This window comes from Camponotus floridanus, unplaced genomic scaffold (genome assembly GCF_003227725.1).
Source record: "Camponotus floridanus strain SB8 unplaced genomic scaffold, Cflo_v7.5 scaffold9, whole genome shotgun sequence".
NCBI classification, from domain to species: domain Eukaryota; kingdom Metazoa; phylum Arthropoda; class Insecta; order Hymenoptera; family Formicidae; genus Camponotus; species Camponotus floridanus.
In genome coordinates, this window is record NW_020229860.1 from 1,618,274 (window position 1) to 1,643,012 (window position 24,739).

Here is a 24,739-nt window from a genome sequence, read left to right on the forward strand (position 1 = left end):
ACATTAAATACAAATTCAATTTTTTTCAACATTAAATAAAACTATTTTTGCAATACATATAATCGACTAATTATAAATTAAAGTACCAAGTATCAAAATATATTGCAGTAAATAATAAAAAATAAATGTTAGTCTTCTGATAAAATGTTAGAATTTTGATAGAATCATTGGTGAATTAACATTGTACAATTTAAATGATCACGTAATAATTAGGAAGTAATAATTTGCAAATTTTTGGAAAGAAAATATTAATATATAATTTTAAATGATATAATCATTTTTAAAGAATACGAAAAAAAACAATCAGTAGTTATTAGAAAATCTTTCTAATGCAAAAATCCCTCTCTCCCTCTTTCTCTCTCTCTCTCTCTCTCTTTGTTTCTTTCTGTTTCTCTCTGTGCGCAATGATATAATAATATTAAAACATTTCTATGCTAGGAACGATGAAACTTCACGGCGCCGAAGGGATGACTAGTGGGCGGATTTGCGCTGTCGTATATTTACTGGAACAACGGCTGGGTACCGTCGTGCAAAAACGGCGAGGCGCAACCGAGCATTTGGTCGTATATTTGACCGAGGCGTGAAATTAATGCTCCTCGAAAGTTGGACGCGCCAAGAGCGCGCCGGTTGTGACGTGACGCGAAGTTTTATCACGAAATACGTAATGTGGAAATCCCGGCGGCGATGGCATTTCCCGTGAATATTTTAATGTCATTAAACATTCATAAACCCTCCGTCCGCATCCCCCTATGCGAACTTTATATATTATACTTTCCTTCGCAAATTTCTGATCTAATTTAATATTAAATATTTTCACGGCGTATGGACGATGGTAAAATTCAAGGACCTGATATTGCTCGTCCGCGCGGATGCGGGTATACGAATCGTTTTATCGAGTTTCATTATGAAATATCAAAGATTAAATAAAAAACAGAAAGCAAATTAACTTTTAATAAAGTGCGCGTGAATTGAACCTGTTCTGTTATTGTGCGAAATAAAATCGCTTTGACATAATCCACGCACAAAGGGAGCATTGTTCTGCTTCATCTTTTTTTTACAGCAGCCACTTTATGAGAAATTCAAGAGGAACGCATAAATTTCCCGCGTATTTTGCGTATGCGCGTATATTTGTACGAAAATCCGCAATTTTAACGGCAATTCAATTCAATTTTATAGTACATTAAATTCAAAAGCAAAAGGCACGCGCTATTTCCATTAGAGAAATCTTTCAAATAATATATAAGCACGCTCTTTTTTATTATTAATACATTTAGCGATGACCTTTTTCACCCGTGAACGATGTCGCGTGTTTTTACATTTTTACATTTTTGCAACATCATGCTCTCTATATACGCTCAATGTATGCAAATTATTTACTGCAAACGCATCCCTCGTTATTTTTCGCTACTAGACGGCTACGCAATATCTTTTAACTCTCCAACGAAGTTTGCGGGAGAAAAAGTCGGCGATGCGCATCGTGGTTATGCCATACGATGGACGAGAACCGTACGCATCCGGCGTTATATTCACGCCTTCGTGCGATTGCATTTCGTCGAAATTTTCCGTATGCCTGTTTCTTCTCTCTTTCTCTTTCTCTTCTTTCTCGCCCTGCAACTAGCAGCACAAAATAACGAGTCGTATCCGACGTCGTTCGTATATTCCGTGACACGTAGGCGTGAAATTAATGCGTCTCGAAGGTCGGGAGTTTCATCGCGGAATAAGCAATAGTCGAATACGCGCCCGATCGAATATCCGCGTTTCATTAAGCATTCATAGCCTTTTAGTGTTTCCGAATTATCGTGGCGTCAATAATTCCCGTTCGCTTGCCGCAATATCGCGTTTGCATGCGTATATTGCGTTACCTGCTCGCGCACCAGATCTAATTCAGAAACTAACGTGGGCCCAGCCGAATTCCAATCTGAGCCGATGGTGTTTTTAAATCGGTGCGCCGATAATATACCTCCCATTGTATTTCTAATTCGAAATTTTAATTAAATAGTTATTGTACGCATTCTTTAAATAATCGAACGAACAAAGAACTGCATGCAATTCCTTTGAAAAGGAGAGGCAAGATGAAAACGCTCTAAATGACGCGGCGAAAAATTTCAGCAATCGCTGCCGAGTACATGAGAATTTAAGAGACACGCGGATACTCATAAATTTCGACGGAGAATTAAGCAGCATTTTAAATCATGCATATAAGCTCATCGCTATCAGTGCGCACGGCTGCGAAGACCATGCGTGCCGCGTGTCGTATCGCCGTCTCACAAATTTCATCCGTGTTTCATTTCCTCGCTCTTTTTGTCGTCCTATCTGCCTTTTTTCCACCAACTCTGTCGCTCTCGTTTCATTTCATTTCGTTTCATTCTATTTCACCTCATCTCATTCTATATCGCGCGCGAGCTTGCATCCAGCGTTACGACGTGCGAATGCGCGCGGTAAGTGACGTTTTCTCGTTTTCATGTTTATTTTTTTTCTGTTTTTTTTTCTGTTTTTTTTTTTTTTTGGTACGATGCTTTTATTTGGCGGTTGCCGAGCGAGACGAGACGAGACGAGGGGCAGGAAGGAGAAAACGAGGTGGGGAACGTTAGGTTTTATTCCTGTCGTAAACAATATTTTTATTGCCGCTTCATCTGGGGAAAAACGCGGGGTGCAAAAGTGCATTTCCGAGGAATGTTTGCCGTTTCTGTACACACCTGTACCGAGCGAACCGCTCCGAAAACGTAACACGTTCCGACTGACGGCCCGATCCTCGCAAGATGAAGCAGACTTATAATTTATGCTTAATTTACGTTTTTATGCGCAAACTTCCTCGATTAAAAAAGAATGTACAAAATGAGTGATCATAATAATCTGGAATCTCGGATAATAAAAATCGAGCGAACGATAACAAAATTCGCTGCTGGCAACTTGATAATAAGTTGTAATTTTTTTTTTATAATATAATCTTTAAGAAATGACGCAAAGAAATTATATATACATACATACAAATTTTAAATGAGATATAAAAGAATAAATATGATTAAGAAAGAGTGATAAAAAAATGGACTAACATAATTATGATTCATTAACAAAAGCGCTATAATATAATAATGTCATAAAATAAAAGTTGCAAAGTTTAATTAATCGTAGTAAACATATGTAATTCATATCGAAACGCATTTCCGATTGACTATATCATGTATATTGAAAATATATACCAATTACTAATGTATATAACATTATTTTTTATTCAATACGAAATGTATACTACATGTGTATATAACTTTATTTTTTATTCAATAGGAAATTTACTTCTATTTTCAATTATTTTTATCAATTTATTAATTTACTTTTTAAATGTTTCATGAAAGAAGATACTAGCCATTTGCACGATATTTCGAGATACATATTATGTTTATATTTCGCAACTTAGATTGAAGCGTGTTACGGTGGAATAATTGCTACGGTTGATAATTTGCAACAGTCTCAACGTGAAAATTTCAACAGATACATTAAACGAATGGTGTGTTATCTATCCGATTCGCGCGCTAAGTACGAACTTCAATTCAGATTTAACTAATGGATAGAACAGTTTATGGACACATGCATGGATATACGAAAGTTAACGGTGGCGGCGATTCCACACCGGGGCTAAAGCGTCAATCTCGAGAAAGTTTCGAGTCGTTACGGCTTGAAATTTCGCTCACGTATTCGCTAACTTCGTCGGGCTATCGAGAATCGAATACAATCAAATTGCAACGCGTACAGATGCATGTACATACGTATGCATATGACGTAGAGTTCTATTGATATACGCGATTAGTTTGATATATTCAAATTGTCGCACAAGTTTCATTCAGTTTCGCGTTTATCTCTGTGTCTCGCGTGTCATCCCGTCGTTCCTCTCCCACCTTTCTCCTCTATCCTTCTCTTTATAGCGATAATTAATATCTCGCTGAAATGAGGAAAATCATAAATTATATGGTTTTAATTTTTGATCGGACATCCTCTGTCATACTTTAATCATTCGAATCGTTTTGTATTCTTATTTATCTGATGTACAAAAACAAAAATAATAAAACTTGTCACGTTATATACATTAATATTCCATATATGCGATAATAACCATGCGCCAAATAACAGAGATTTACTCGTATTTTATGATGAGAGATAAGCTCGAAACTTTTATGTCACGTCAAAGCGATGTGTAAATATCGGTATTTTATTTTTGCCAACAACCATTATTTAGCGTTTAATAATACATTTTATAATGCATACTGATATTGGTGTACACTTTGAAGTTGAATCCACGCAATGGCGGATAAAATCTGCTCCGGGAATGATTGTAATTGTCCGTTACTCTTTGATTAAAGCGCCTCTGGCAAACTGCTATAAATGCCGTGCTAGCAGACCTAGCATGAGTTTATTAACAAATGCTTCCCGCTTGTATGCGTCGTCTAATGTCGAGACTGATGGCAAAATCAACATTGATGGTTTGATGCCGAGGCTGATCTCGATGTCGTCCAAGTTGGTCATTTAAATACTCGATAACAGCGCATCACGTAACCATCTATCTAATTAAGCGTGAATATTCAATTTTTGTTATAATCTACAACAGCAATGTTTTATCGAGATTTTTGAAAGACGAGCCATATCATTTAATTAAGATATTTGCGGATCGCTTTATTAAATACGGCACGATAGTGCCTTCCATGAATTTTTTAAACACGACGGCATTATCCGGTTTAGGTTCGGCCATAACGATAAAGCTTGAAAAAAATAAGCGTTAAAACTGGAATGTGGAGCCATGTGGCGACCATTAAGTCGAAGCTACGCCAGAAGAATTCGTTGAAGGCATGGCCAAACACCGCCGAAGAGTGCTCGACAGCAATATTGAACAAGTTACGTGACGTATAATGCTAATTTATAGCGATATTACTACAATTTTTCAATCTTTCCAACAAAAGATCAATCATTCCTAATGTTCCTAACTAAAAGAAGAATTTCCGTTGTTTTAACTTCCGCATCAAGTTCGTTTCACTAGTGATTCACGACCGATTCCTTCTATTGGGAAGCACACTCACTCTCTTCCTCTCGCGTACTAGATGCTGGGGAATAGATCGGATGGGTAGAATGATGGAGAAAAAGCGCGTAATTAGGCGTCTACGGGGAAATGAATTCTTTCCGGTGAAACGATTAATTCGATCGAGCGCGAAGAGAAGGACGCAGTCATTTGTCGCGTGTGCGCAAAAGGACGAGAAAGTTTCTCCGTGCTTATGTTCGCGAGTCTGTAACCGCCAATTTTTTTGCGAAAATTTCTTAGAATTTTTATTACATCGATTCGCGTCATATAAGTACGATGTGAACTATTTGTATTGTATATATTTGTATTTTATTTAAAATATGAAATGAGAGTTTGAGAGACATTTCGCATAAATGTTACGTAAGAAGAACGTTCTTGCTCATAATTGTTCCGTAGTATTCGCAAATTTGAGATACTTGCTCACTCTTCCTTTCAGGAAAGCCTCCTGCAAAAATATTTCCGCATGGAATTTAATAAAGCGATATGATTTCTCGATATTTTCACGCTCTTCTTCCTTCCTTTCCGCACCCGCGCGTTTTTAAATCCCCGTATCTTACATCTTACTCGGCTCTTTCGAGTCCCGCTAGACGAATCGCAGAATTTTCGCAGTAGGACTTGAATCTGGACCTGTATTTATTCAGCAGGCAGCCTCCTCGCGACCGCGTACGTTCGAAGATAAGATTCTTTTCTCCATCCAGTAGTCGCGCGCGAGTCGAAAGGAGATCGGGAAAATCCCAAGCTTGCGATCTTTTGTAAAATCTATCTTATCGCAAGATGAGAGAGATAAAGAGAGATAAAGATTTGCGCCCGGGGCGCTTCGTTTGACGCATCGTACCGGAATAACAGCCGGAAGCGCGGCGCCGCTATCCGATAAATCATCTTTTTCAAGTGCCGCCCGTCTTTTGATCCTAGCGCGATACGTAATTTGCCCGGGATCGCGGGAAATAACGGTTCGCTATTCTACGCGCATCTTCTGCACGAACGTCCCTACAGTTGGCACAAGGTTAAACGTCGCGCCGACGGTTATACAGCGACTGGAAGAGCTCATTATCCGAGCAAATAGATAGAAGATAAGAGCGAGATAGAGAAATGAGAGATCTCCCATGCGCGTCTCTGTATCTTAATTTCCTACGCACGATCCGCCCGTGCGTGCGGTTTGCGATAAACGCGAGAGCGTATTAAAACCGATTCGTACATACGGTTGCTCTCGCGTTATAATGCCATTCCCTATGAAAGGGTGGATCTAATCTCCGGCTGATTCCCTCTGTTGGACGCCGTTCCACGATGATTATTTTCGCTCGCGTTGCTTCCTACAGAAAGGAGCCGCCATAGCTTTCACGGTGTCGTGATTCGGAGCACCGCTATCGAATCAAGGGAGAGCGGTATCAGTTTGCCTCGACGTCCATGACGCTGGGATCTGGCCGGCCGTAAAAATAAATCCGAGACTCATAATCTGTTCGAGGGGATAGCGCTTTTCTCGTTCGACGGCGCAAGGAGAGCCGGGTCCACCGCGATGATATCGTAGGCAAAGAGTTTGCTCTCCGTTTTCAAAAGTTTCGCTGCATTTCATCTCGGATCTTCCTTTCAGTTGATTTTCTTGAAAACGCTTGACGGCGAATGTTCGTTGAACGTTTAGAAAAATATATAGAAAATATTATTTGATCTCTGAATAATGTCACAATATCAATAACATCTCTCCGCGTATAATTAGAATTATTGTCGCGATGTTGCGATCGATAATATAAAAATGTATGTGTATAATATAATAAAAAAAGGTATGCTTGCGTAGAAACGAGATATCTCGCGCGTTGCATAACGGTAAAACTCGATGATATTTACACCGAAATGAGATTTTATTCCGAAATCGTCTACGTACTTTGCTCTCTCTGCTTGTGCTGTTCGGGTCGCCTCAATTTGTATACGTACACGTGCGTAAACGAGTCCTGGTTACACTCTTTCTCTCGGCAGAATAGAAAGTTTTATACTGTTCCACGCGAAATGAAACGTTACATCGTCGCCATTTCTGCTCCAAGTTGTCAGTCTGCTCTTTTTTTCCTGCCACATTTTCCGGTCTCGTTCTTATCCTTATTTCTTCAGGCATTGTGTCTCTTTATATCTGTCACGTGATGTTCGTAAAAAAAAAAGAAAAAAAAACAGCGTTCATTTTCCTAATGCGACTGATAACGGTGCCAAAAGGGACACTCAAGTCCGTCGATAGCGGGGAGAATGGACGAGAGGATCTCTATGTCTCTATGATAGATGATGGAAATGTTAACGAGATACCACGATGGACGTAGAGCAGAACTAATCGGAACAATATGCTGGCAGATTCATCAACATCAAGTGATCTGTATATATAGTATATAAGCTAAAGAGATATAAATAAGTAATGAATGTATATGTATAAATTAAAAAAAACATATAATTAATAACAAAATTTAATGCCAAGGAAAAATTATTAACTTTTTGCGAAATGTTGAAGATGCGTCCTTTTCAAATAATAATTTTTATTATTGAACTCACGAGATTCTCTAATTTTCAATATTCTAATAGTCTAATAATAGTTTTTAATTAGTTAACTATTTTCAATTTCAATTTTGGGAGCTTTATGTCAGGAAGGTGCAACGCAGCATTAATATCTGAAATCGATATACATGGAATTGGGGCTTACATATATTCATTGATAATTATAAGCTTCAGTATTTTAAATGTAGAAGATTTTTATAATAAAAATTTCTGCTTTTTATTGTTTGGAAACAAAATCATTCTTTATTATTTTTGGATTTGAGCCAAGAGTTTGGTTACCAAAGTTATTTTACTGTTTCTCATTTGTTTATTTTCTGGACTATTAAAACCGCTTGTAATCTTTAACAACGCTTAATAATAAGTTATAACATATCGTATGTATAATAAATGTTAAAATATAAACGTCGAAAGGCTTTTTTGTATAAATCCGCGACTGTATCTATCGCGATACATTAAAATAAGGTTACACGAGACTTGATATTATTTTGTTTCGAAATTCGAGACAAAAATCATTATATGCGAATTTACAAAATTTTATTTCATTTAATTTAATGGAAACATTTCTATTATCAAATTTAAAATTTTAATACAATAAACAATATAAAGTTTCACATAATTATTTAATAATACAAAACTTTGCGTACGCAGTTCTCTGAATGTATATATGTGAATCGCGTTTGCATTTTGGCTATATACAATTACCTTTTCGTACATAGATATAAATATAAATAAATAAATATATTATGCTTTGAGAAATACATAAACGAGTAATAATTGCTATATAGATTATGTTAAATATTATTTTAAGTTGTTCGGATTGGATAAAAATTGTTAATAAAACGGAGACACGACAATACGAGATATTTGTTACAAAGAATCAGCCAAGACCAAGATCAAATTTAAGTTTTCGATCTCAATACAATATTTTTATCATCTTGCCTTGAATTTTGCAACCCTCTTAATGAGTATATGTAGGTATAAACCCTCAGTTATTTTGGCTGAGTGCTTAACAACTGAAGCGTCGAGCTCTTCATCCCTAAATTGATACACCGGGGACCCTAAAGTCCGTCAGTCTATCGATTGACATGTCGCTCTGTACGCGTCGAAAAAACAAAAAAAACAAAAAAAAACAGATAAGCATGATTAATGCTCAAATAGCAGCGGGATAACAATGAACTTTGTCATCGCGTAATAACCAGCAAAAAATAGACCAGCACGGGACAATGTCCCGTAATCATCATTTTTGCTTCTTCGCGGTTCGCCACATCGCGTATTCATCGCGCCGGAAACTTGGAGACAAGGACGGGGCGATTATTTGATCTCCATTAACAAACGTGTACGTCGACAATGTGATTCGTACACGTGTTACATTGCGCACGCACACGTCTCCGCAATGTACACGCGTGTACACCGTCAGCCGTGCGCCCGCCAGATGTCCGAGAGGCGGGATGCTGCGTCGCGGCGCTCTTCGTTCTCCCACGCAGTGCGGTCGCGACGCGGCGCGGGTGGGCAGGAGAAGAAGAGAGAGAGAGGAGGAACGCGCTGAATGTGGAGAACGGAACCGTTCAGTCGCAGCCACGAAGCAGCGCCGTGCGCGACGACGACGACGACGACGAGAACGACGAGACGACGTCGGACATTCGCGCACGTTACATTTCTCCTCGTCGTCGGTCGTCTCGTCCCCGTTTCATTCAGAAGGATTACCTAAATCGGATTGAAATGAAATTTCGATCGTGAGAAATTTTCATCGTCAAACACTGCGTGTGCGTTCTTCGACATCTCCCGCGTCGTGGACGTTAAAGTGCGTGTGCTCCGAAACGAATGGTACTTATCGGGCACGCAACGTGGGTGGTGAACCGTGGTGTGGTGATCTATAATTAACGAAGAGCGCGTCTGGCAACGGAACGCGGTACCATCGCTGCAAGAAATTAAGTCTCGATGAAAATATCTCTTGATGAAATAGCAGCGAGACGCAGAGAGTGAAAAAGTGAAGGATGTGATCGACGAATTGCGGACGTTTATCGCCGGACGTGTTTCAACAAGCGCCGCGTTTCGATCGGCGAACTAGATCGATACGAAGTGATGAGACAGTCTAGAATATATACATCGAGATCATTGAGGAACAACGTTAGCAAGTTTTGGCTGAATAATGAACTTCTTGAATCTTGTTGGCAACATTACGGTGTCAAAATGGAGCAGATCGGTCGTGAAACTTCATGTAGCCGGTGATCGTCTGGAAGTATAACTTTCTTATTAGTTTCCACGCACATAAATACGTGGTAACTCGGGGGATCCTGCCCTCGTTTCATCGTCGTTCAATATCAATTTCCGAGGTGCGAAGCATATTACGGAACGGGAATCGGAATTAACTGCGTGACTCATTCGAAGAAGCGATACTCTCGGTCACGTTTTACGAGCGGGATAATCTCGTAGAGATCGAATTAACCACGACGAGTCGAAGATTTTCACCAGCGGGAAAACGACGACGCAGATCGGGGACGATGATTGAAGCATTCATGCTCGAAAAGAGAACGCGGGTATGACCTGATCCACGATTAAGAGATCGATCGACCCTGATCGCTCTCCCTCTCCCCCTCTAGCGAGCATCAAGCGAGCCGCGACAAGACCATCAATACCCTAATAAATGTCACTTGCACGATCGATTGGTGCCTTTTGCCAGGCATGACATAAAGAGAGGGCGATTTAAAAGCGACAGAGACGACGGGTCAACGTTGTCGAAAACGGCTGTCGACGTTGGATTGGTCGGAAGGACGCTCTTCGCGGACGAGAGTATGTAATCGAGATCCCCGGCGCCACTTTCGGAGACCTTGATAATTATCCACGAATGGAGGATGAACAGCGGTGCGTGAGGGAGAGAGGCGGACGCTTTTAAACCGATGAGATGACAGTGCTGTGCGTGCTGTGGGCTACTCTGTCCACCGTAGCCTCGTTTCTGGCGTGCGCCGGTTTTTACATGCCTTACTGGATTCAGGTAAGCGATGAGTCTGCTCTTAATTATATTATGCCACTTTACGAACAAAAGGCCAAAACTATGCGAGAGTGTTCTTGAACTTTTTAGCGCCATGGAGTAATTTTTTGAAGATTGGAGTAAAGTTGGATAATCTCAAAGGAATTTGAGAAAGTTTCGAAGCGGCCGTAGATAATTAATGATAATGATAATTAATGAATTTTTCTCGCTTTTCTCTCTCCCGTCCTTAGATATATTAAACTGGCGTTATAAATATATATTCCCCCTTATAATTCAATCAATATCTCTCTATCGCACCGTGTGGCGCTTCGATGTTTGATGGTCATTAACGTGCGATATTAATGGCGCGATAAAGCAGCCATGTCGATAAATACGAACACGATATACTATCGAATCAAATAACACGAATAGAATAGCATTATTATCGGTTATAAACGGGTTAGCTTCCTCCCCCCGCGACGATACACATATTGACGATTCCCGGCGCGCGATTTTCACGCGACTAGCGAATAACAGCTACAAAATAACCGATAACTTTTTAGGCGATAACTGGCAACTTTGAAAATTATACTTATCGAGTGGAACTTCGCCGCGGCGACACTTCCTCGTTCCATCGTACAACCGTACGACGTCGTTTTCGCGTTCGTGCAACTTCGCCGAAGGATCATTCCGGATTTTGTACGATCATAGTTCGCGCATCTTCAGGACTTTTATTCGTGTACGTACACGACAACGACTTATATGCGAACACGCGAGGAAAATCGTTTTTCCTCTCCGGGGAGTCGTCGACGGGTTTTGTATCGACGGATTTTGATGACTCCGACAATTTCTTCGGCACGATCGTAAAGCAATTTAAGGCATCGCGATAAAACCGGAGAAATTTGCATGCGCGGCCAGTAAAACATCAGTATCGAGATTCTCGTGAGCTTACGACACGCCGCGTTTCACGATTGCAATAAGACAGTTAAGTTTATTGAATAACGAACGATTCCATCTTGATGTTAAGGTCTAGTTTACGAGAAGATAGAGTTTATATATATATATATTTTTTTTACGTTATTTCGGTCCGCACACTTCGTAGCATTCGTGTATTCGACCGACGGTCCATTTATCACTCCGGGGATTCATTCATCGGGAAATCGAATGGCTAAAACTCGTAAACTCGAATTTCAAGACTCGTCGAGGTCGAGTTTTGCGCAGAATGTTGAGAGCGATGCGCAACGGCTACCATACTCGACAATATCCATTAATTCTTGATTTCTGCCGCGTAATTAAGTGTAATCCGATTACACGTGTATCGATGTATTTCAATAAATTAGTTGAAGGCCGGAGATAGAGCGTGTACTTCCATTAAAATACGGATTAACGGATTTTTGCTTTAAAGCGCTTCTGCACCTGAGCTTTAATATTAAGACTGCAATGTTATTCGAGAGGATACGACATTATCTCGCGCGTACTATTTACTTTTCATTTTCACATCGTTTCGTTCGTGTGCGCGAGATGTAAAATGAGATACCGGTATCTGCGACAAAGAAGCGAGACACGGGAAAGCGTAGAAAAGAATGAGAAAAGAACAACTTGGGGGGGGGGGGAAATAAGAAAAGCAGAGAAGCTAGAGAAATAAGAGAAGGAGAACGGCAAAGAAAACGTGAGAAATCGAACAAGCTCGAGTCGTCTGACAAGATGGATCGCGGAACGGCGATAGTAATCGGATTCTTCGTTCTAAACGGCAAACGAAACAACGAAAACTGAAACATTAATTCTACGATATACGCGTCTTAATACGCTTTATTCCGTGTTGTGACTTAACCGGCGTAAAAAGTTAAGAAGCATAGAAAAATTATGACGAAAGATATGTAAAAAATATCCTTCAGCGCTAAAACAAATATGAGGAAAGATTGAAATCTGTTTACACATTTTTTATTAATGTAAAACCAGATTATGCAATGTCAATAAGTATGAAATTGGGATTAAAAGTGTACCTTGGTACAAAATATCTCTCGGATCTAAGAAATATGATGAAGAAATATTCGAATCTATTTATACATTTGTTTTTATTAATGTAAAAGATTGTGAATGTTAATAAAGTATGAAACTGGGATTAAGAAATGTACTTTTGTACAAAGTATAATTATGACAGTTGTGACAATTATGATTGCATGCCGAAATGATATAGTTTATTTTGCAATATGTACAGTGTAATTCGGATAATAGAATGATTTTGAGATGTAATCGCGTAGCAAGCATTGTCAACAAGTGTAACAATGTTCTGGCCGTGATGCGAGGCAAAATTTCGGTCCTTGAAACTTACCGAGACGTTCGTTACGCGTACAAGATTCTCGAACGAGACAAGAACGCTTCGGGCACCGGCAACTTGGTCGAGAGAGAAGTTGATGGGACGAATACCGTTGGGTAGGATAACTTTGCACTTCGCGCGACTACTTGCCTTTACTTGATCCTGGTTTGCTCAATGTTGTTGCAGATACAAAATACAGTTTACAAACGAAGTCTTATTCAGATGGAATTTCCAATGAAGAACCAAATTGTTCATATTCTCCGCATCGCACGAAATGAAAAAGGCTCTTGAAAGTAAAATTCTATCTATCAATTATATGATTATGGATCTCCGGCTTTCTTTATTTCATAAATTTATTTTGCATCTCCCAGGCAACTGATTTGTATAATTTTGTTACAAATTTTTTTATAAGATGTAGGTATGCGGAAAATGGCAAAAATTAATATTTCTGCACATTAATATATTTACACACAATTTTCTTTTTTCTAAAATCTTATATTATTGATTGTAAATATTCCATTTCTTTTTAAGAATTTATTTATACTGTTTAAAATTGATAATGTAATGTTACATGTAATGTAAGTTTGCATTATAGAGTCATTGAAAGAATTTATTTTTATAAAGAGGAATTTACAAAAAAATCTCTTCATCGAAAACGTTTAAAACCAATTATTTTCTTTAGTCATACAATTTTCATTGTTAATATTTATTATCTCTTCTAAATTTTGTTAATTTTGTAAAAAATGCATACAAGTTTCTTTAACATTTTATGACATAGATCAAATATTTGTAAATAATTTTTTTATGTATTTTATACAAATATAATATAATCATTTTCGGAAGCTTGTTTAAATATTAATTTATTTTTTATTTAATCTTTTTTTATTATTACTTTGGAAAATCGAGTTCAATATCGATAGAATAATAAAAAAACTGTAAAAATAAAAAAAGAATAATAAAAAATGACTAACATTCTTTTGTAATGTTAGTTATTAAATATAGCTTTTCGATATTTTATATTTATTTAGGATATGAAATATTGAAATATTTTACAAAAGAGCTTGTTTGCAAAATCGTGCAATTTAACTTGGGGACTTTTATTACGGTTTGTTAATGAAAATAAATGCGAAAAGAACGAGCTCTCTGAAAGAAAACGGCATTTGGTAAACGACAAGCGAGCTTATTACGACCTCCTTCCTCTTCTTCCTTTTCCGATAGACGGTTGCGTTATATTTTTTCCGTATTAAGAGAAGCAATCAAAAGCATTCAAACAAGGCGGCGAGACATTTCCCGTTTCTTTGGCGCCGCTTGCAAAATTTGTTAGAAAGAGGAGAAAATTTTTCTCAATACACTCTGTACTGTAATACGGAGAGAGAGAGAAAGAGAGAGAGAAAGAGAGAGAATTTCACGTATAAAATACATAGAGTGCCTAAGTATTTTGCTCTAGATGTTAATGCACTTAATCGATGCAAGAATTTCTGTGTCAGAAATTAGCAATATTTAAATAACGTTAACATATATAATATCTATTTTATATTTATTTACACTTTTCATTTATTATTATTATTTTTTATTTGATAATGTGCGATGCAAAAAATTACGTTAAAAAAATATAAAATGAAATTGCAAAATTTCTTGTCATGTTTACGAGTTTCATTAAATTTTTTTTATTAATATTATATATGTATAATATATATAATATAATTAATATATATATATAATTTTAAGTACGCCTCTTCTAAATCTTATCAAGTCCATAATTAGCTAAGTTTTTCGATTTTATAAAATCTTATTATAAAATCTTACACAGTAACATAATCGTCATTTTGGCGATCTTGTGTATTTTAGGGACGACTACTGGGAAAGGCAGATGCGTACTTCAGTTCCTTTCGACGTTGCAACTATCCGCGAATTAGGCCCCCTAACACCACGCCCGAGATAGTTTACGAATGCGCGAGATATTCCAGGTACGTATTTTTCCATTAATATATTCTCATATCTCTCAAAGCACTATGAATATAGATTCCTCTTCATCTGCGATTCCTAAGTGCGAAAAGAGCAAAGTTTGCGCGTCAAGTGTCTCCTTATTGTTAGATTATGCGAGACGTGAAAGATCTACTGCAAATTTGTTCGTTCAATTTATCGTTTGTTCGTTTAATTTCTTTCAAATTATTAATTGAATATGATAATTTTAATTATTTCATGAGGTTATAATTTAAAAAAAAGTATAAGCGATACGGAATAAAGTTTAGAAAAAATAAAAAAATTAAAAGATATGTAAAAGAATATGAAACAAATAAATCAAATATATTTCAAAATAATATTAAATCGATAAGACATATATAAGTACTAGTAAGATATATATTTCTGTATTAATAAATGATTATTATAATATAGTCCAACCGAGAATATAATTGAGAATTAATAACTTGTCAGAAATGGGATTTTATTGCGAATTATTATATATAAGGCATCTTAATTATACATTTTTTTCTATGCGTAATAAAGAGAGTAATTTTATACATACTCGTGTTTCAAGCGCGAGGATGAATATTTAAAATTCGACAACGGGTTAATTTGAGTTCGAGAAGTGAATCCGAATAATTTCAACCGAGCTCAAGTGACTTGTATAATTCGCGTCGCGCGACCAGAATAATTCCGCGCTACTCGTTCGGGAAACGGAGCGTAAAAACTTTCTTTATGAACGATCGTAAAAATCGTGGTTGACTTGCAGCATTAAAACTATACAGAACACCGTTATTAACAAAAAAAATTATAAAAAGTAGAAAGAGAAATGGCGCGATTCTTTCTTATTTGTACGTGAAGCGAGAAATTACATGAAATATTATAAATTCAGTCAAAATAATGCCTCTTTGATTGCTTTACTCAAATAAAAGAGACTCTCTCAGTTGTTAATACAGGGATTAATTCGAGATCCATTTATTTTAACTTTTGAATGCGTACGAATAATTGAATTAAATGTTAGTCATTTGATCATCTATGCATATTTTCAACAGCTATATCTCTTTCCTCTAAAAAGAAATAATAAACTATGATATTCTGAATTACATTTTAACAAAAAATATATGCAGGTTACATGTAACCTGCATTTAGTATACATTAAAACAAATTCTCCTAATATTAATAGTAATTATAGCGGTGTTAATATTAATACAGTAAATTAATCAGAGAATATACAGAGGTTGGATTGTACTCTATTCCTGTTATGGCACCGATAATGATAATAACGGGAATAACAATTATCGCAGTAACGGTGTGTAAGCGCGCAAGATTAATAGAATTGGATTGCGCTTTGGGAATGCGATGTATTAAGGTATCCATGAGTCATGTGTTTTTCGAGTACCGTTCCATCCGATCGCGGCAGTTAAACGATGCATACCAAATCCCCGCATTCGCTTCGTAGGATCAGCGAAAGCGTTAAAAACAAGAATTGAACTATTCCGCGCATTCGTATTATCGCCCGTTATCGACTAACGCCCGTTTGCAGAAGAGGATTTGGATAGACGCGGTCGAAAATACGCGTCATATTTTACGCGGCAAAAGTGATGCAACGACCCGCGATAAATTATAGAAGTTTCGTCCTATTTTTTTTTTTATCGAACGCTGTGCATTCGACTGACGATTTGCACCGTACGTGATCGTGAGAATAATTTATGTCGAGTTTGATTTAACTTGAATCGATAATACACTTCCCTTCATTTAATCATTTTTCACAAACCCTTGAGAGAATTGAAATTTTCATATTATATGAATTATAATAGACAACGTGAGTCGGTTCAGCAATATACATTGATGACGTTGGCAACGGAGAATTGTATGGAAATTGTTCCGACAACCTACTTCATGACAGCACGTGTACAATGATGGAAAGCATAGAAAATAAAGTTAACGCGTGTACTAGTATTGCATATTTTTCAAAGCACTCGTCAATGGACGAATAGAAACTTTATCTGTTTTTTTTTTTTAAATACACTTTGTTTTAAAATTATTTTTAAAACAAATACATTGAAAACAATTAAAGAGAATGTAATAAAAATGTTTTCCGACGTTAATACATCATATTTAAATCTTTCAAAAAATTATAAAATAAGCTAAGGATTAAAATTATGACATACATTGCTTTATTTGCGTATATTTCTATCTATGAAAGGTATTGTTATAAAACATATTCCTCTCATCGAGAATACGACACGGGGAGGCAAGCGCTAACAATGAGCCACCCGCAAATTTAATTCCAGGTATATTTTTTGCACACGAGATCTCACTAGTGCGCTGCGGAAAAGCGATAAAAATGTATATCTCGCGTATGCAATCTCTGATTTAATTTTCGCAAATTCGTATGTAGGTCGACTTCGTCGGTGTCAGTACCATCTCTGGCGAAGCTCCTCATTCCTCTTTCTTTTTCATCGCGATGACGATGTACTCCCCATCCGAGCAAAGTTTTACTTACTCTGCCAGATTTGATTCAATAGAGAGTCAATTGAATATAGCGAGACGCGCGGTATGTATTCTAGCAATATATAATCTAGCATAATTTTGTGTTTATTTTTCCAGGAAAATGTCGGTAAGCTTTCCACAATGTCTATTCTTAATTTTGATAATAAATCTTCTTTGAAGAATTTGATCGTTTCTCCTTTTTTTGATATAAAGAAATATATTTCTCCTTTTTTTTGATATGAAGAAATATGTTTTTCAATGCACTTTATATGTGTCAATAGTATCGCAATCTAGATACTAATTGAAATTATATTTGTTATAAATATCATCAAATTATTATCAAATAAAATCCGCCTCTATGATTTCTCTCTTCTGATACCAATATAATAGGTATAAGTGCTAATGCAACTTTGGTCTCTGCCGGAATTGATTTGATAATTTCATCAGTTTCTGTGATAGACTCGTTATCTCTCAACATGGAATTACGATAATTCGAAAATTTATGCAATTGTTTTATTCTAAATTTTACGGGAAAAATAATTTGTAAAAACAAATTGTAAAAAGATAACATTCATATTATTACATTGTTAGATATTATCTATTATTACTTAACAAGATTGAAATACATGAAATAATTAGAACAATTCAAAATTACTGACGCAAAGCATCAAAATCAAATTAGCTAATTAAAATTAGGTTTATAATTAATTAACAGAGTTAATATAATTAACAGGAATAATCAAGAAAATCTCTACGAGAGTAATAGGTAGAATATTTATAGCTATATAGACAGAGCATTGGGGCTACGATTAATATTCCATTTTTTCGAAACAAAAGAGCGAACGATACGATATTTTACGTCAGAATGCGCGCTGAAAAAAATATTGCATTTGGTCAGTTTAACGGGTCAAAACTTTGGGAAGCTAAAAACAGATAATACGATATTTTACGCCACGATATCTCCCGCGAAAAATATTTGCGTAAAACGAAAAATATACTGCATATTTATGTGCATTTTTTCGATATTGACAATCTCTCTAATTTTTTTAGTTGGAATATTCAACTTTCATTCTTCGAATTACTATAATAATAACATAAAGTTTACATTATTGCATTCTAATTGTTATGTGATACTGATTGTTTGTTGTAACAATAAATCTCGTTGTAGCAAAATATTTTCTATATTTAAAAAATTTGAGTCGAGCTTCTGACAGAAAAATTTAGATTGGAAAATCGCTTTAATATTCCAATTTATAAAATACAATTAATTAGTAATCATCGCATTTATTCAAAATTACAAAGTAATAATATAATTTAGCTTAACTTTGTTTAATTTCGCCATGAAAATTTTAACTCATTACATACATCAAAATACAATATAATTTCACGTTTGAGTAAGTTCTCGTAATATTATTACATCGGGATGTAATTAGAATAAAATATATTTGCTTTTTCATTTTGCTTGAAACATTGGCTCGATAAATCCGCGCTAATTTTGTCATATAAGCCGTACACGTTGTTATATTAATTAATGTAGAACAACTATGAGTACGTAAATAATATAATGAATAAAGCTTATTCCAGCTTACGATAAATACGTCGATTAGAGCTTTATTCGGATTGTTCCATTATGTTAATAAAACATTTTCATGCAAAAGCTTGTCCAATTTGACGTTTCCTCTTGTTCCTTTTAATTATAATTTAATATTACACGCGGAAATATATTTTAGGTGCAAAAATTACTTACAAATCTTACAATTTTCTCGATTAATAAAATTAGATCATTTTTGAAATAAATAAAATATGAATACGTTAACAAACGGCTAGTGATTTCAGAAATTTATTATCGTGATTGATGTTACATTACAGCTTTTGGGATATACCGAGTGCCTGGTGGCAGGCGAGTACAGTCATGATGGGAATCGGCGTCGCGATCGCAGTGATTGGTGCTTTGACGCTTTTTGCAGCGGCCTCATCATTCCTCCCACACATTCTAAAAACGCCGAAACACACAAGAGTTCTTGGTTCCTTGCAATTGCTCGCTGGTGAGTGTCACATACGCGCCTTGTAATTCAATTGAATAATTTCATTCGAAATTAATTTCATTCATAACGTGATATAATGAGCCGTTAACAACGTATCATGATCATATTATGCGAAAAAGGAAAATATGTATCGTTGAATTGTATAAAATGTAGACTTTTTAAATTCCTTTTATAGTTCGAATATAAAAGAAAAGATAATGCACCTTTAAAAATAACAGTTTGTCTGGTGACATCAAATTGATGCGAGGTGAAGGTAATGGACCGGCGAGAAATTCACATCTCGCGACGAAATAATGAACTGTCCCTGAATAAAATAGATATCATGGTAACGTCATCCTTCTTCCAGCGCATTGACGTATTCCATTTACGCGCTTCAAGTTAGTTCGTTGTTCTCGATTTGCTTCTACCTGCGTTCGAGGGTCGCTTTCGAAAAATGACAGAATCGCCCGCAGGCTCTGTACGACATGATCGATGCGGGATGACGTTGGGGATCTCGTAATACTGATTTCTCGAGAGAAAAACGTATGACATAACGTTGAAGTCGCAAAATTCGCTATTATTTCTTCCTTTTAAAATATTTCTGTCTTTCAAGTAAATGTGTGACTCGCAATTTTGCAATTTGAACATGTGTGTGTTTATCATTTTGATATAATTAATACATAATACTGTCGAGAGAAAACTGCAAAGAGTATTTTAACGGAAAAATGGATAAATAGAAAGCTATAAATACGCTCCTCTCGTTTAAGGTGGATTATAAATTCTCCGTCGTATAATTTATAATTCATTGACTATTTTTATCTCTTTGTTACAGCAGCGATGATATGCGGCGGTCTGATCATGTATCCGATCGGCTGGGATAATCGGGAGGTACGCGAATCCTGCGGAAAGGGGGCCAATGTTTACAATCTCGGTGAGTACTCTTGGTCCGTATTCGGTACTCGTATTCCGCGTAGCGATACGGTGAGCGTAGAATGGCAGTCCGGAACTTAATTCCGGCGGAATGCGGCGCGAGTTATCGATCTAATTCGATAACTAATTAACGCTCGAGGAACTCGTGCGCGAACGGAAGGAGGGGCAGGAGTTACGCTTTAGTTGCTCGTTTCCTAGTTTAACGACGTCTTCAAGGAGAAATTGCCGTTTCGATGTGGCGCAGCAGAAATCCGCGGACGTGTGTCTGTACGTGATTACTCTTAAGACGTTACACTACGACGACGACAACGACGACGGACTGGTATCGGTGGTGGAAGTTTCCGCATTTTCGCAGGCGAATTCCCGGAGCGTTTTACGGAGCACTCAACGACCTACAGCCATTCCGAGACTTTACGTAAACCGGTCGAGACTTATGGCTCTTGTAAGTTTGCGGGGCCGCGCAATCCACGTCACGCCGATCTCGAGTGTAATTCCTCTGATTTTCCCGTAATTTTCCAGCATGCCCGTAACGATCTGATTCGACATAGACGATCCGGTGGTGATTTGCCTTTCAATACCCGGGGGATTGTTATTGATTTGCCGCGGATTTGCCGGCGTGACTGCGAATGCGTACGTTGTTGTATTCCGCAGGATCATCCCTGATACTAAATTTGCATCCGATAGATTTGCCACGCGATATATAACTAGGGAAAATATTTGTTTATATTCAGGCGTGCGCTGCCTTGTATAAGAGAGAAAATTCTCGTATTAAAAAAATTTTTAATTTTTCTCTGGCGATTCAAAAATTCTATCGACGCTTCGATATTTTATAAATAGAATTGCAGAAGGGTGATTATATATTTGAAAACAAAAACAAAAAAAAAACTATATCGATGCGAAATTAATTCCAAAAAAACTCCGGGACATTTAACGTATTCATTTTTTTATCGACAAGATTTTGTAGAGTTATCTGACCGAGAGAATGTAGTCCATATGCTCTGTATATTCGACGCACAGGTGACAAGCGTCCCCAGGTGAATATGGGAATAGACCGATGGTGGGTCAGACGTCAAAGCGATGACGGGATGTATATATTTCGATAGCACGTTCCGTCTGTTAAACGATATATCCTGTGAGTTAAATTGGATTTATTTGTAAACTTTAATAGAAGTACAAAGGTTCTCATAGTTGAAATTATTCAAAGCTAACTGACTCGACGAGAATTATATATTTCCAGGCATTACATTCGTAATTAACATTTCTATTATTTTAATGCTGAATTGAAAATATCGATATTAATTTGCGCCAACGTCAATAATATTATTTTGTTTAAATCAAATAACATTTTTCTTTTCTTATCGCTATCGCGAAATCAGTTATTTATAAAGTGAAAAAGAAATAACATTAAGTGCGAAAAAATAATATTAAAAAAAATACATTATTAAGAAAAAATGAGCAATTAAGATATATCGTAGCAATATCTCTTTTCTCAACCGTATATTTTATTATAATGATTAAAAAGAAATAATTCTTAATCTAATTGTAACTTTGAAAAATCGACGAAAAAACCTTGACAGTTTACTTTTTCCATACGGAGCAACACCTATTTCGTGGGGTAAAATCCGTTTACGTCGGTTTATTAATTTACTCCGCGAGCCACTGATTAAGCCATTACGGCGATCAGATTCACCCTCTCGGCACGACGATTAGGTTGCTGAGCTATTCGCCGGGAATTCCCGGGGGTGATGACGCCGCAGAATACTCGCCGAGTCGATGACAGACGGATGCCATCTGTTTCAGGAAAGTGCTCGGTGTCCTGGTCGAGCTACTTGCTGGTCGGCTCAGTGGCGTTGCTGATGCTGTGCTTCGGCCTGAGCTTCTGCGCGGCGCGGCACAAGCCCACGAATTCGCACACGGATCCCCTGCGCATTTGACAATCGAGATACTCGCAGTCGATTCACGCCTACGCCTCGCCAAAGACGACCACCACGCTCTCCATCGTCACGGTTTGTTGATCATCGCGCCTGTTGCGTGCATGCGCCGTGCGTAAGTATGCGACCCTCCGTCGCCCATCCGGGTCGAGGCGCGAAACGAGATGCACATATGTCATCCCGCGCATATATAAACACGTCGCACGTTTGCGCGGGATGTTTTTGTTTGTCGCGGCGTGACGACTGCGAGTTGCGTGCGGCCTCGCATCTCATACATATTTTACGTACACGTATTTTTCGATTCGAGGCGAGAATGCAAATTTTTGCGATTTCACGTAGATTTAATGCATGGTTTAACGCAAACGTGCCATATGCGTGACTAACCCCCTTCCCATTGACACGTCTCGCGCTACGGCCGGCGCGAACGCTTTAAATGAGCGTCGCGCTCGTAACATAATTCATCGATAAACCAAATGATTGATTATTGAACGGTTAAGTGGGTAGGTACGAGTTGACAATTTGAAAAAATTAATTTCCCCCTCTCTGTTCCACTTTGAATATATCCGTCGAACACGAGAAAAGTATACGATCCACAGGGATAAATAATTTTACACGCGAGGGAGAAACGGTTTCCGCTAAATTGTAAGAAAGTTCTCTTGTGTGCAAAGAGTTTGGAAAAAAAATTCTGCCTTCTTTTTGATAATTTCTTTTTAATATTATTGGACAATTTTTCGCAACGAAAATATAAGAACTGTATTCGAAGTTTGGGTCTCGAAAGATTGATGAAATTTTTGACAGGTTAACGCATATCTACCCTCTCGAGGCAAATTCTGTGCCTCTGTATATAGCATACGCGACCTGTATATGTACGTATGTATATACCGTTTAAAGTGAATCTTATAGTCTTGTTTCACGGCGCAGACTGTTCGAGAACTGCTACGGTATTTCCAATTTGGTGCCGTAGTAAGCCCCGGGTGGAAGCGACAAAGCAATTGGCAATTCGCCTTTCAGCACTTTCAATTCGCTTGCCGGGCGTATACACGGTGGCGCGAAAGGATTCGGACCGGGAGAAATACGAACACATACATACACATCTCTTTCGCGACGGGACTTTGCATTCAGATGCGTCGATAACGATCACGGTATCCAGGTGGACTCACCGCACCCTCCTTTCGAAGACGGGAAATCGCTATGTATATCCCACGGTCCCGAAGAAGCCCTTCGGATATATCGATCGCATAGACGTGGAGAACGTTTCGACTCTCTAGAGATTTTCTACGTTTCTCTTATTTATCCTCGTCTCGGATTCCTTCCTCAAGATGCTATTTCTTTCGTGAAAATAACGATATTGACGAAACGATGATTGTCAGTTGTGCGTCTAAGTGTTTTCTCTTAAAATTTATTAAATTTCCAAACGTAAGATCCCAGATTTTTTTCGAATAATATATGTATTTATGTCTCGCATAAAATATCGCTTTATCTGATCGTTTTATAGGATAACAGAAAAGTGTTGCGTTTTATACGTAGGAAATTCTTACGTGGAGCTACTCTATCAAACAAGTAATTGTTCTCCATATTGAATCGCGCACGCAAGAGAGAATGTTGAGAAAATTGGGTTTAAGCCAGACGCGGAAAATTTAGCGGCTAGCGAAATCCGCGTAATTAAAAGATAAAGGGATCAGGAAGGGTCGAAGTTCTGGGTTTCTATAGCTGCGGGTAGTAGTTTATTTGTATCGCGGCTCCTATCTAAACTATCCGCAGATCTTCTTGACTTCGTTTTTTTTGTCAAACAAAAGAATCGAAAGATTGAATAGACCGTTTAAGAAAAGTATTTTCTCGTCCTACGTTTCATCTGCCTCCTCGTTTGGACTTTTATCTGCGCTTTAATTACAAATCGTAATATTTATAAATATCATAAATAATGTGACCCCTTTGTGAGAGAGATACTTCATCAGAGTTACATTTTTATTTTTTCGCTGTTTGGAATTCAGAAACAATCAGTGCTTCCGGGATTTTTGAGGAAAAAAGGATTTGTGCAATTCGGTCGCGGAGTCTCGCATTCACGAATATTGAATCATCCTGTACGACTCTCAGGTAAAAAATAGCCTGCGGTATTTGTGCGCGATGTAAAAATGTAATATTCGGGATGCATGTATGTGACCAAGGTATATAGGTGTAGCCTCAGTGAAATTCACAATTGTGGACGCGGTTGAATTTCACGTGTTGACGGAATGGCGCGTACAAACGATGGGCGCGCGTTATTCGGTGAAGGCACCGCTATTGGCCGGATAAAAATCCAAGCTGAACAAACAGATCGGAGCACGCATGGGATCTCCATGCACCGCTTACTTCTTGCATCGGGGATTAATCGCGGCTTTTTTTCTGCCGCACGCGCACGCACACATGCGTGCACGCGTATTGTTGCGCGCGAAATAACGTACTCGTCGCGGTTATGTATCTGATAAAAATTGTTTCGCCGTGAATAAAAGAATCCGCGTTGATGTAGTTACTGATTCTGGT

The 24,739-nt window shown here is 37.5% G+C and overlaps 1 protein-coding gene across 2 annotated transcripts; it reads left to right on the forward strand.

Annotated features, from left to right (window-relative positions):
- The first annotated feature begins 9,175 nt into the window (after positions 1–9,175).
- LOC105259247 (LHFPL tetraspan subfamily member 6 protein) lies at positions 9,176–23,866 on the forward strand. 2 transcript variants are annotated; one of them, XM_011271081.3, is made up of 5 exons: positions 9,176–10,583; positions 14,725–14,843; positions 19,204–19,379; positions 20,191–20,289; positions 22,089–23,866. In XM_011271081.3, exons 1-5 carry the CDS (start codon positions 10,494–10,496, stop codon positions 22,220–22,222), a joined length of 618 nt encoding a protein of 205 aa, XP_011269383.1. In that variant the 5' UTR covers positions 9,176–10,493; the 3' UTR covers positions 22,223–23,866. The 2 variants fall into 2 exon arrangements, with proteins under 2 accessions (XP_011269383.1, XP_025270589.1); XM_025414804.1 differs by having other exon boundaries at positions 20,194–20,289.
- The last annotated feature ends 873 nt before the right edge of the window (positions 23,867–24,739 follow it).

Coding starts and splice junctions, on each gene's coding strand:
- LOC105259247 (XM_011271081.3), top strand. CDS start 10,494: ATGACAGTGCTGTGCGTGCTGTGGGCTACTCTGTCCACCGTAGCCTCG. Junction 14,844..19,203: donor GAATGCGCGAGATATTCCAG/GTACGTATTTTT, acceptor GTTACATTACAG/CTTTTGGGATATACCGAGTG. Junction 19,380..20,190: donor TTCCTTGCAATTGCTCGCTG/GTGAGTGTCACA, acceptor TCTTTGTTACAG/CAGCGATGATATGCGGCGGT.